General features: G+C 41.1%; 2 protein-coding genes across 5 annotated transcripts; both read left to right on the top strand.

Moving 5' to 3' along the window:
• The first annotated feature begins 761 nt into the window (after positions 1-761).
• Positions 762-2,265, top strand: LOC146379025 (diamine acetyltransferase 1-like). The gene is made up of 6 exons (XM_084942270.1): positions 762-996; positions 1,088-1,139; positions 1,238-1,318; positions 1,425-1,526; positions 1,670-1,710; positions 1,811-2,265. The coding sequence occupies exons 1-6, from the start codon at positions 931-933 to the stop codon at positions 1,976-1,978; spliced, it is 510 nt and encodes a 169-aa protein (XP_084798396.1). The 5' UTR covers positions 762-930; the 3' UTR covers positions 1,979-2,265.
• Positions 2,266-2,891: 626 nt separating this feature from the next.
• On the top strand, positions 2,892-12,516 carry LOC146379024 (zinc finger Y-chromosomal protein 1). 4 transcript variants are annotated; one of them, XM_084942264.1, is made up of 8 exons: positions 2,892-3,479; positions 5,791-5,887; positions 6,144-6,461; positions 7,636-7,785; positions 7,920-8,048; positions 8,141-8,275; positions 8,418-8,561; positions 9,570-12,516. In XM_084942264.1, exons 2-8 carry the CDS (start codon positions 5,821-5,823, stop codon positions 10,868-10,870), a joined length of 2,244 nt encoding a protein of 747 aa, XP_084798390.1. In that variant the 5' UTR covers positions 2,892-3,479; positions 5,791-5,820; the 3' UTR covers positions 10,871-12,516. The 4 variants fall into 4 exon arrangements, with proteins under 4 accessions (XP_084798390.1, XP_084798393.1, XP_084798391.1 ...); XM_084942265.1 differs by lacking the exon at positions 2,892-3,479 and adding an exon at positions 3,518-3,921; XM_084942266.1 differs by lacking the exon at positions 2,892-3,479 and adding an exon at positions 3,945-4,918.
• The last annotated feature ends 697 nt before the right edge of the window (positions 12,517-13,213 follow it).

Here is a 13,213-nt window from a genome sequence, read left to right as displayed (position 1 = left end):
CTAGTTTATAGCTGCAATATGCAAACTTCACTGTGACCTTTGGGCAGCATGATGGCCCGTTGGCTACACTGTTGCCTCACAGCAAGAAAGTCCTGAGTTCAAATTCAATCTTTTTGTAGATGCACTTGTTTTTAAAATGCTTTTAAGGACTATTGCAGCAGGGCCCTGCTTGCTTGTGCTTTGCAAGAGAAACAAATGCATGCAAAAGTATCAGTGCCACTGTGATTTCAAGGGTAAAGTTTGCTCTCAAATGAGTAAAACAAACTCAAATGTTTCATAAAATAAGTTAACTGAAGTTTGTTTATCAGCTGCTGGTTACTAACTTGATCACCTATACATAATGTTCATCCTCAACCACACCCCTCTTTTTTTTTGAGCTGTTAAAAACAGGTTATATAACCTGTTATATAAACGTTTTTCTTTTCCCAAAATGCAAATAACAGCATCTGAATGCAAAGAAGCAGTAAGTTTTAGCAAGGGAAGAACAACCGGCTCAATGTTATGGGTTGATTTTGTATTTAAAATATTTTACACTCATTTTCAAAAGTGGGTTATTCTTTACTCAGCATAACAGACGTGCTTGGCTTTTTTTTTTCTTCTTAGGTCTGGTTAATATTAACCTTTTAAACAACATTCAAATGTCGTCCAGTCAACACAAAGATAAGGAGCGAGCAGACAGAAAAGGAAAAGAAACAGGATGTAATGAGTTGTTTGCCCATATATGGGTCACCTTTCTCTGGGATGTATAAAAGAGAAGCATCTGAAGCTGCTCTGCCACTCTGCAACGCAGCCAATGCAGTTCGGTGTATGTTGGTTTCCCCATTTCATTGTCGGGGGGTAGACTCCTGAGGAGCGGATGAAGAAACAAATTTTGCTTTTGTTTACATTCAGAGGATTAGTGAGCAAAGGGAAAAGGGGTAAAAAGAGAAAATGGCCAGTTTTATATTACGGACAGCTGAACCAAAGGATGTCTCAGATATCCTGCGACTCATAAAGGTAAATCATATGTGAACTGATAATACTTCAAGCCTTTAACTGGGAGTGTGCTTAACTAACAGAAATATGACCAAATGACCTTGCCTTTTAGGAGCTTGCTAAATTTGAAGAGATGGAGGAGAAGGTGGTGCTGACAGAAAAAGGTGCTGTGATTTAGCTTCATGATGAAGTTTGCATTGATCTGGAGTTTGAGAAAGCTTAAAGGTTTAATAATGTTATGTTTTTTTTTCTTTTTTTTCAGATCTGCTTGAAGATGGCTTTGGGGATCATCCATTCTACCACTGTTTGGTTGCTGAAGTCCCAAATGAGAAGAGCTCAGAAGGTAAAAATGCGCCTCTTACAAAATATTCTCATGTTTCTCAGGAACTATTAATGTTGTTCACGGGTCTGATCCACTATTTAATCCCCTGCTCTGTGTTTTCTTCAAGGGTACACTGTGGTTGGGTTTGCTATGTACTACTTTACATATGACCCATGGATTGGAAAGCTTCTGTACCTGGAAGATTTCTTCATCATGCAGGAGTTTCGTGGTATGTTTGATGAAAAGTTTTATTGCAGTGCTAAAGGTTAATGACTAACAGAGGAGAGACTTCTTTCCTAATTTGCGGGACAATTTGTACTCATTGCCAAAGAACTTTCTTAATTGCTCCATGAACATGTAATCTTTCACCAGGTCTTGGCATCGGTTCAAAAGTCCTGAAGGTGCTGAGCGAGGTACTTTTAACATTGCACACTTCAACATTTTTCTGGTGACAGAGTCACCTTTATTTCAGCTGCATTCACGCGTGCACTTTTCTTTCCTCCTTTTTCCTAGACGGCAGTGAAGACCCGCTGTAGCGCCATGCATTTTATAGTAGCAGAAAACAACACCAAGTCTATTGAGTTCTACAAGAGAAGAGGTGCAGCGGATCTGTCCTCTGAGGAGGGGTGGCGTCTTTTTGCCATTGAAAAGAAAAATCTGCTGAAAATGTTTGCCAAATAGAGTTTGCCACTCTTAAACTTGTGCTGATGTCTGGTGATAGCAGTGAACTTTGTTCTATGTGATCAGTGACTTGGAGCAGCCTCAATAAATGCATTTATCAATCAGCTGTTCCATTCTGATCATAAACCATGTCTGGGACTTTTGAGGTCATTGCTAAATTTACACTGATCTTGGAAGTTTGGTGAATGAACACTGAAACGTGATAATTACATTGTAATAATCTACCACACAGCTGGAAAGTTTGTGAGACTTGAACAAGCATGCTAATAAATACATTAATAAATATAGATTTTATGTGTTTGGGATTTTCCATCACAACCTACATATCATCCTGTGCCTCTTTGCTATGTTGCCTTTCCCAAGCTGACTAATATTATAGTGCTTTTTTTAAAAAAATCATATGCACATTGTAATTCAATCAGACCTTAGAATTATAATACGGCATTAAGAGTTTCTGGGATCATTTTACTCATTAAATGCTGAAATGTCACAATATAAGAGAAAACAAAAGGCCCTTACATACTGAGTAATTTTAACAAAGTGAAAGTGTAGAAGTGTGTATGCATAAAGATAAGTATGGAGAAGCTGTTACTATTACTGATTAACATTCTTTGCTGATAACCACTAAATTTCGCATAAATGCAATTGGGTAACCACCAGTTCCTTCTAAACTGGAAATTTCTGCAATAAAAACCCTATCAGTAGCTAAAACTGCAACATATTTAAAACTGATGGATGCATTTCAGATATTTTCTGTCTAATTTCTGGAATTTTTTAACTGCACTTTAGTTTTATCTTCTTTTTAGATCACTTTTAATGGAGTTCAAAAGAAGCGCAGTTAACACACTATTTGGGAGAACATACACTACCCAGGTACAGTTGTGCTGCAGATGTGGGGGGGAAAACAGCTATACTTGTAGGCTTAACAAAACTGCAGAAGTGATAGGTTCATTTATAAAATAGGGCAGTCGTCGGTTTGTTTAAATGTGGAAGCAATGCTCTCTATCTTGAGGTCATAGCTTAATTGTCCTTTTATTGTGATGCACTCAGTTGTTTGGCGCGAACTGACGTAGTCCTCAGCCAAATTACTTGCTGATACACCGGGCCATGGAGCATAAACTAATTAGAGTTACCGCTGCAGCGCACGCTTTCACACGACCCGCGTTGTTCTTTAGATTATGGCCTGTTTGGTGCCTGTCGGGCTGATTTCCACCACAACCCTTCCGCATTTTCCTGCTGCTCTCGGGCTGTGACGTGTCGTGCTGACGGCGGCCTCGGAGCTGGAGGAGCGGGGGGCTGTAGCATGACAAGATCTGGCTCGAGACGTCCTGCTTTGCTTTCAGCGGTGCTCCTGAATCAACCCCTAACCCCTCCTTCTCTTCTCCTCTCCGGCCCGCCCAAATAACACAAAATTCCCGACTGAATCCTGCCCGAGTCTGGGGGAACCAGGCGGCCTGGGAAGCCGAGGAGCGGACAGAGGCATCCCTGCAGCACGAATCTGGTACGCGGCTCGTTTTTGTGCCAAAGGCGTCCGATTTCAGAGCTGTGTTTGCATTTGTACGTGCCCGTGGCCTTTTGTTTTTTACATGCATGTTGTATTTTAATTTATTTCTTTATTTTTTCTGAGAGGCCGCAAAGGGTTGGGCCTTTTCTTTTCTGGGCCGGGGCCTCAATAGAGGCCGTAATTGGCAAATCAGGCCTATCCGGGTAGCTAGCGAGCCACCCGAAAAAAAGGGATTGTATATTCGTCTGTCGTAATTGGCCATCGGCATTTGTTATCGATAGCTGACAGCTGATATGCAACGCACCATTCAGCCTCAGTTTCGTCTGACACCTTGTCGTCGCCGAGGAGTAGTTTAATAAACGTTGAAATTAGCATTCGTCCAGCAGTTAAGCTAACAAAATGGCGGACGCTTGTGTGATGGAAATTGGTTGTAGAAAAGGTATGTGTGTGTGTGTGGGTTCAGCCCTCCTCTCGCTAGCTGGCCGGTACAGAGCGACATAAGTGTGCACTTAACGAAAGCCTCGTTTCTTTGCATCTTTATCTTTTCGTATCTGTATGTGTGCGTGCAATCAGCCTTTTCTAAACGTCTGTTTGCACCGTGACAGTCGAGCTTTGCATGTGTAATCAGTGCTAATCTTCCTCCAGTGGTCAATTGAAGACATTGCCGTGAATCACCTCATCGGGATTTGTGTTGTGCTATAGATTTCTCGTAGTGTGTCCGATCGCCCGAGTTTTTAAAATTAATTATTTTTTTATGTGATGTCGGTGTCTTTTGAGCACAAGTGATGCGGGGTTGTGCCGCACATCTTCCTCACACCGTTGTCATCTTTTTCCACCTGGAGGTGGGGGGATGGTACATTCAGTGGAAATTAAATGGCAACCCGGTTGCATCGTTTTCTGTTTACACCTCAGTGTTCCCTTGTGTTAGTTTCAGAGAGATATCTGTGTTGTTTTTCTTGTCCTACATTAGCTCAACTTTACCTCCATTTTTTGGGTGGGGAGGCGAAACGTGTCTTTGATTCTGTTAACTGTAGTGATGCGGGCATGACAATAATGGCACTGGTCATTTTAGTTTCTGTCCGTTATCGCATACACGAGCTAACAGTGTAAAGCACATTTTATTTATTATTATTTTTTAATCTTGTGGTATCCCTTTTAAAATAGCTTAAAACCACAAAGCTGAAGTCGTGGGGTGTGTGTGTGAATTAAAGGTCAAATAATTTGGATCTTCACAAAGAAACACTGCGTGAGCAAAGGCAAGGCTACTGCGCGATTTTAACCGGGGTTGTTCTTGATAAAGTTCGATTCAAAAGTTGGTTTATAGGTTACTGTGAGGTAGCAATCAAGTCTTTGAAGCCTGATTTGGATGCTTGACGGCTTTTAATGCTCCAGGGCAGAGAAGAGCACACTTTCTATGGGACAAAACGAGAACTGAGGTTAGTGAGTGTACACCATGTTTACAGTATCAAGCCCACAGATGCCCATACATGCCCCTTTTGCTGTAAAGTGAATCTTGAAAGGATACGCATTAACTGTTATGGTGGTAGCAGGGAATTGTGCAGCAAAGGCCAGTGATGGAGGAGTGTGGGTGACTGTAGAAAAGCATGGAATCAACCAAAGTGGGGGGGAAAAAGGTGACTTTTAAAAGTTGATTTAATATACTTTATGCTTCTCTGTTGAGGGCTTCTGAAGTGGAGCATATCATAAAAGGTTTGAGAACCACTTTGTTAAGGAACTGCTCAAGCTACAGTACTTGTACAATGCCAGGCCACTGGTCTGTATCATGTCAATCACGTTACAGTGATTCAACAAGTTATACTAAGTCTTTTTTTGAAAACACGCTGGATGCCAGGCTCATTAGGGACTTCATGGGGTAGTGTGCAAAAGAAATGACACCAGAATTGTTGGGCTAACATTTGGCGATGTTGGCCACGTTTGCATTAGCAGCTCGTGTGGCAACTCTGACAAATTAAAATGGATTTAAAGCAGATTTGGGACATAAACATATGATTTTTTTAAAAAATCTTTTTTAGTTCCAGTGGCTTGAGGCTGTCAAAGCAGCAGTGTTTTCATCACATATCATTGTGTGTGTGTGTGTGTGTGTGTGTGTGTGTGTGTGTGTGTGTCTTGAGTGACCTGGAGTGGCTGCTCTGAGTGTCATACAGAAAAGCATAACTGTACACCTGTAAAATATTGTATAAGAAGGGCAATGGTGTGTAACAGCATTACAATATATAAGTAACCTATTATCTGCATAATTTTCTGCCTGTGCTTACTTTATACTAAGCTGTCTATCATTTGGTTTCAGCTGTCCAGTAACAAATGCAGTGCGAGGACAATGGATGAGGATGTCACCAGGCTTGCAATACATTCTGAAGAGCCTAAAATAATATTGCACGGATCGGGTAATTAGCAATGCTTATACTTACAGAGTACGTCTTGCTGGTATGAGAAGTACAATAGTACTAGCAGGATTTCTTTCTTTTTGTGGATAGCCAGATAACTTTAAATATTTGAATGAAAGTGTTGTTTGGAAGGAGATGACATGACCATCCACAGCAAAGTCATATTATGACTGTATGACCATTTAAATCATTATCACGCAATAAACCCTTGCTCTTCACTGTTACCTGGTTAACCATGCAATCCTGCTTCTTCTAGATGAAGGTGGTGCCGGCGGGCAGGAGTTTGTTGTGGAGCTTCAAGAGACTGTGTTGGTGTCAGAAGGCGAAGGGGAAGGCATGGCAGTTCACAGGTTCGCCCCAGACGAGCTAGTGATCCAGGATGCTGTTGAGGATGTGGTTTCTGAGTATGTGCACTGCGATGAAGATGAAGATGTTGCTGTAGAAACCTGTGTGATGGCTCTGGACGGTGAGGAGGAAGGTGTTGCCATGGGAGACATCCCTGAAGATGGGCTGGACCCAGAGCAGCAGGAGGACGATGACCAAGATGGCTGTGGAGATTATCTAATGATATCCTGTAAGTTTACTAGATTGTGCTGCATTTACACTTAGCATACATGTCTTTGGTTTGTTGTATTATTATTATTATCTGTATAATATCTGTCGCTTGGAGAGATGGAAAATTTATATGCAATTATATGCATTTGCAGTGTATTTAAAAGGAAACATCCATGTAAATGACAGGACGAAAGGTTTAAATCTACAGTGTAGGCTAACATGCACCTTCCCACCTGCAGCAACGTAGACCTCAACAACTAATGTAAACACAGTTTATAGATTAGCACAGTGATAGTACCCCTGTGAAATTAAATCAATGGGTTTTAACCATATGTCGCTTGCTCATTGTGCTGTGGCAGCACAACTGCCATGGTGGTGGCAGATGGCTGCCCCTCCCTCAGCCTGGTTCTGTTAAAGGTTTCTACCTGTTGAAAGGGAGTTTTTCCCTCCCACTGTCACTCAGTGGTTGCTCATAGGGGATCGTATGATTGTTCAGCTTTTCTTATAAATAAAACTGAATTGAATCTAAATAAGCAAATCTTTCTCATTTTCAATGTGTTTTTGAATGTGTCAAGTTTTCCTTTTTATTATATATTGTACAAGTTGAAGCACTTATGTGTTTGGCTTAGTTTGCCTTAGTTACTTTGCACATCCAGCTACATAACTACTGCACGTGCACATCCCTGCTGGGGAAAGAATATCACACTTATAGCCACATAATGAGCTGAGGTGGTCAGTTTTTGTTTTTTCCCAGGCTTATTTAAAATTACAAAATTGTGGACAGACACACTGTACAACTTTTTTTTTCTCTTGCATAGTAGTAGTTTGCATCGAAACAAAACAAAAGGTCACGGTTCAATTTTTGTTTTTGTTTTTTTTTTGGGGGGGAGGAGACTCATTAACTCTAATTTCCTTGAGTACCCTGAGATTTGCTTTAGCCATAATTGCTATGAAGATGTCAGTTTGAAAAGGTGGAATTGAAGGGTTTTTTTTTTTTTTTTGATAAGTGATCATACTAAATCATAATAAGTTTTGATCTTTAGATTTAATATTTAGATAAGCTTCTTAAACGATCGAGTACCTTATTTGCACTCATTTCATGTAAATATTTCCACTATGTCATAATTTACACTGCTACAAAGTCTCTGCTGGTGACTCTGTTTAATCAAGTCTGATGTGTGTCCCTTTGCTAGTGGATGAAGCTGGTAAAATGGTGTCTGAGGATGGAACAGAGGTGACAGTGGAAGGAGCTGTGGAGGACCAGGAAGTGGAGAAAGATGAGGATGGACAAGAGGTGATAAAGGTCTACATCTTCAAGGCTGATTCTGGGGAAGATGACATGGGTGAGTGGCAGTTAGCTTTCCGTTAATAAAAGAATCATGATAATAAACAATACTTGTTGAATCCTGCAGAAAGCCTCTCTATTTGGGTCTATTTTTCAGAAAGTAGAGAACTGAACTTAAGTTTCATTGTGCAGGAGAATCTGTTGACATCAGTGACGGGGACACAGAGAACGTTGCGTTAACAGAGTCTTCGGGCCATACGCTCAGAGAGAAGATGGTTTACATGTCTGTTGGGGATTCTCATCACAATCAAGGAAACCACGGTGAGTCATCTGGATGCAAGGAGCGGGGACAGCTGTCATGAAACTGAACGTCACCAGTTTTTTGGTTTTGTACCTGTTGGGCTCATCTACAGGTGGGTCCAAGGTGACTGATGAGGTTTATATGGAGGTGGTGGTAGGAGGCGAAGAGCCAGTAACTCACGACCGCTCGTATGACAGCGTGTCTCTAAGCAAGGACTTCATGCCTGTGGCCTGGGCAGCTGCTTATGGTCAGCACCCTTGTCTATTAAATTGCTATAAAAACCACACTGGAAGCCTGTGCATCAACCACGTCTCTTGGTGTCCTGGTTAAGCTTTACACGCACCGGTTTTGTTTGTTTATATGCCAAAGACGTGCCGTTTCTCTCACAGGTGCAGAAGATAGCGAGAGTTGTGAAAACCGGAATGGTGCAGCCAGCGCGCTGCTGCATATCGACGAATCGGACGGGGTGGACGAAATCAACAGACAGCGCAACAAGACCAAGAGGCGGTCAGAGCCTCGACAAGTCCAGACAGGTGAGAACGGCACAAATCAGACACAGACTTCTCAGGCTTGTTTGGATAAAATGAGGATTTGTCTAGTCTTTTTAGGACTGAATAGCAGAAGAGATGATGAAAGCAGCGGCTCTATCATTTTCAGTAACAATTAATTTTGAGATGTATTCTAATAGTGAGTTTTTTACACCAGTGCCTTTTTTTTTTTTTTTTTTTTAAGTAAATTAGAGTGTGGTATAACTAAGCATAGTTGTCATTTTCACATTGTTGGCTGTGCATATTTCTACAGTTGGTACAGCACCGTCCAAACCAGTTCAGCGTGTTAGAAGCAACAACTTCTTCTGCTCTTGTTTAATAGTTGTTGACGAGCAGCTTCAGTGTGCATTACCGCCCACTCCTGGCAGTTGTAACACATTACATCCTAAAAGGCAATTATGAGAAAAACTGAGAAAATATGTATTATATATTTGTATAAAAAATAACTGCATTATTTATTTATTCTAAAATCATACCCGTTTGTATTTGGCATTAGCACTCAATATAATACATAATATGATTTTTATTTTTTATAGTGGTTAGCACATTTAAAAGGGCTCATTGTTTATGACTTGCCTTCTAGCGGCAGTTAACTAGTTTATCCGGTTTATTGTACCGATGGGCTGTTTTGATGACACCTCTTTATTTAAATACGATTGTCTGAGCAGTAAAAGCTGGTTGACATTGAATTCAGATTTTATTTGTACACTAAGCTTGATTAAAAGCACACAATTACTGTGTGCTGCTGCACAGTACATGTTCTACTTTTGTTGCTTTGATTTTCAGTTCAGTTCATATTCGATATTGTACAGCTAAACATTTAATTGATATTTATAATTTCACCAGTATTTAAATATATTGAAGATAAACACTGCTCTTCAAAAAAAAAGCTTCTGTTTATGAAGGAAATGACCAGCGATGTGGTCATTTCCTTCTCCCTTTTATTTTTTCTTTTTCTTAAATTTAATTTGAATTTTTTCTCTTTCTCTCCAGCCATTATCATCGGTCCATATGGTCAGCCCCTCACAGTTTACCCCTGCATGCTCTGTGGTAAGAAGTTCAAATCACGAGGCTTCTTGAAACGCCACACCAAGAATCACCACCAGGATGTTTTGACCAGGAAAAAGTACCAATGCACAGACTGTGATTTTACCACCAACAAGAAAGCCAGCCTCCACAATCATATGGAGGTGCATGCTCTGAGCAGCAAGGCCCCTTTCGAGTGTGAAATGTGTGGCAAGGAGTTCCACCAGCAGGCGGCACTATTTTCTCACAGACTGCAGCACCACCACCGGGAGCCCAAGAGCCAGCCACCTCCACCGCCCACCAAGATGCATAAATGCAAGTTTTGTGACTATGAAACTGCCGAGCAAGGGCTGCTCAATCGACACTTATTGGCAGTTCACAGCAAAAGCTTCCCCCACATCTGTGTGGAATGTGGCAAAGGCTTTCGACATCCTTCGGAGTTAAAGAAACACATGCGCACTCACACCGGCGAGAAGCCTTACTCCTGCCTGTACTGCGACTATAAGTCAGCCGATTCCTCTAATCTCAAAACGCACATCAAGACTAAGCATAGCAAAGAGATGCCATACAAATGTGAGCGCTGTTTCCAGACGTTTGCAGAGGAGGAGGAGTTAATGCAGCACGGATTAACGCACGAGGAGAATAAGACCCACCATTGTGCCCACTGTGATCACAAAAGTTCCAACTCCAGTGACCTGAAGCGTCACATCATATCTGTTCACACCAAGGACTATCCCCACAAATGCGCCGTTTGTGGGAAAGGCTTCCACCGGCCGTCTGAACTGAAGAAGCACTCGGTATCCCACCGTACTAAGAAAGTCCATCAGTGCCGGCACTGCAACTTTAAAATCGCAGACCCCTTTGTTCTCAGTCGCCACATCTTGTCAGTCCACACAAAGGAGCAACAGGCCTCACCTGAAAAGAGTGAGACCAAGAGGACAGAAACGCACACTCCTGCTGTGACGCCGAAAAAGTCCGGGCCCAGCGGGTCGAGCGGCTCTGGTCCGCCGGCAAGAGTTAGCGCGGCCAGCTTAGCCAGCAGCGTGACTGTAGTTATTGGCAAAGGACAAAAAGAAAGGCGGATTTACCAGTGCCAGTACTGCGACTACAGCACCGGCGACGCGTCGGGTTTCAAGCGCCACGTGATTTCCATTCACACAAAGGACTACCCGCACCGCTGCGAGATCTGTTCGAAGGGGTTCCGACGACCTTCGGAGAAGAACCAGCATATCATGCGTCACCACAAAGACGTGGTACAGGCAGAGTGACTCTGACCGAGCCAAATACTGTGCCACAGCAAAGAACAATGTTGAAGCATCCGTCAAGCATCCGTCAGACCCCGACCACCGCGCCCTCGGCACGTCGCCATTCACATTGAAGTAGTGCGGAGTGTGTGCTGCACTCGGTCCATTCTGTTGTTTTGCTCTTTTTAAATCCTCGGCCTACTGTTTGTTCAGATATGCATACACGTGTACATAACATTAATGCTCTGTCAGAGTTAGCAAACCAAGCCCCTCTGTAGACTCGCACTTTTAACTGCATGTCCCTTGGTGGTGACAGTGTGCATGGCAGATTGTGCAGATGTCTCTTTGTAGATACACTTTTTTTTTTTTTTTTTTTTAACTTTTGCAAATAGCAATCAGTTCTCAATCACAATGGTCCTAATTATTTGTCTTAAAAACAGATGTGTAATTTTAAAAATGTTTGCATAATTTTCTTAAAATGTACTTAACAGCAGTTTGGATTAACAACCTGTTTCCAGTAGCACTTGGTGTGTGTGTGTGTGTGTGTGTGTGTGTGAGAGAAACAGAGGGAGCTTGAGGGACAAAAAAAAGCAGCCGTTGTGCTTCCTTTGCTCTGACCCGACCACTTTGTAACATAATGCTTCCTGGTGCGTTGACTAAACTCACAAATACAGGCAGAGGGGGAGTCACTCTGAGCTTCGTTGGCAGGGGGTTTATGCTCATTGATTTGCTACAAAAACACAGTGAGAAACTGGATGCATCATGTTGGTGAATAAGGTTTCACACGTGCACACAAATCCGAACGCTGTCACTTGCCCTCAATGCTTGGTTATCAAATGTCCAATATTTCTGTTAAAAGTCCAAAAGCGTACTGTACGTTGTTCAGAACAAGTGCCCAAAGCTGTAGAGATGACACCCTCGCTAACAGTATTTTTTTTACTTTTTTTTTTTTTTTTTTTTTTTTTTTTTTTTGTTAACGCATTAATGCTTTCTCGGAAGTGAAATCCTTTTAATTTGACATGACTTTTTCTTTTTTTTTTTTTTTTAATTTGTGAAGAGAGGAAAATGTTTCCTCCTCAATTTCTTTTGAAAACTGATGAACTGTTCATAAAAATTATTTTGTTTGTATCAATTGACATATCTTTTAAATCACTGAAAAAGGGGTAATCTGCAAGTATCAGTATGCTACCAATGTTAGACTGGGTTATAAAAAATGTGCCAGATCAGTGTCCTAATATAAGTGTCTGGTCTAAATGAGAGTTGAATAGTATATCTGGTGCTGCTGTTATAAAACTAAGGACTGAACTCTTTGATTTCTCCTACACAGATATACTTTTGCCTGTAGAAAGGGGAAACATGTATATCTTTTTAGATGCAACTTCAGAAGACAGGTGCTGGTGGTGTACATGTACTTTTGGCTTTTTACTTTTTTTTTTTTTTTTCATTTTTTGTTATCACCTGTGATTATCTGTTTTATATTTATTTCATTTACAAGTTGTTGTATAGTTAAGTGTAACTAGACTTCTATGGGACGTAAATTATTGTTTTGTATACAGATCTGTACAAAGCGTGTAGATGTAAACACTTGATTAAAAAGGAGATCTCAACTGTGTTGTTGTGGATGTACTTCAGCGTATTTGTTAAAAAAGATAATAAAGCAAAGTATTTTAGCTGTTTGGGAGTTTTTGTTTGCCAGCAAATGGTTGGATTCAATTCAGTTTTATTTATATGGAGTCAAATGATAACAACAGTTGCCTTAAGGCAAAAGGCCCTAGAATAGCCCCACGTTTGGCCAGGTGATGCTCAAATGGAAGGAGTAATAAGGGGATTATTTATTTTTATAAAATCTGAAGGTTTTGGAAGCATGATAATATTATCAGCCAGTCTCCAAGTAGAACTGCCTGAACTTCTGCACCTCAGCACTGAGGTCCACATTGTGCCCTGTAAAACCACAGATATAAATCTGCTGCAGTGAACACAACTTTACCGAACACAAGTGTAGAATTAGACATTTTGACTTTTTCGTACAATCTGTTAACAACAAAGCTTTGACTGCCCCTGTTGTTGATGGTGTAGGTCAGGCAGTGCTCATCATACTTCACATCAGCTATGCACAAGTCAGAATATCCACAGACTTTCAATAATAAAGCCAAGTAGATGATGTAAAAATAGGAATAGTTAAATAGAGCATTCATAATCAGTTGTATGTGTCAACTATGTGGGCACCTCAGTCTTGTTGGGATGAAGGAAAGTTGTGTAACATGTACCATAAGGGCTTCAAAGACATCGTTTAAACAGTAGTCGTCTTATTAGTCATTATGCATCTCCTTTTAAATATTTACAGTGGCTTGCAAAAGTATTTGGCCC

Source organism: Perissodus microlepis, chromosome 10 (assembly GCF_051167445.1).
Source record: "Perissodus microlepis isolate ML-2025 ecotype Zambia chromosome 10, ASM5116744v1, whole genome shotgun sequence".
Taxonomy (NCBI): domain Eukaryota; kingdom Metazoa; phylum Chordata; class Actinopteri; order Cichliformes; family Cichlidae; genus Perissodus; species Perissodus microlepis.
This window is presented reverse-complemented; position numbering and strand designations above follow the sequence as displayed.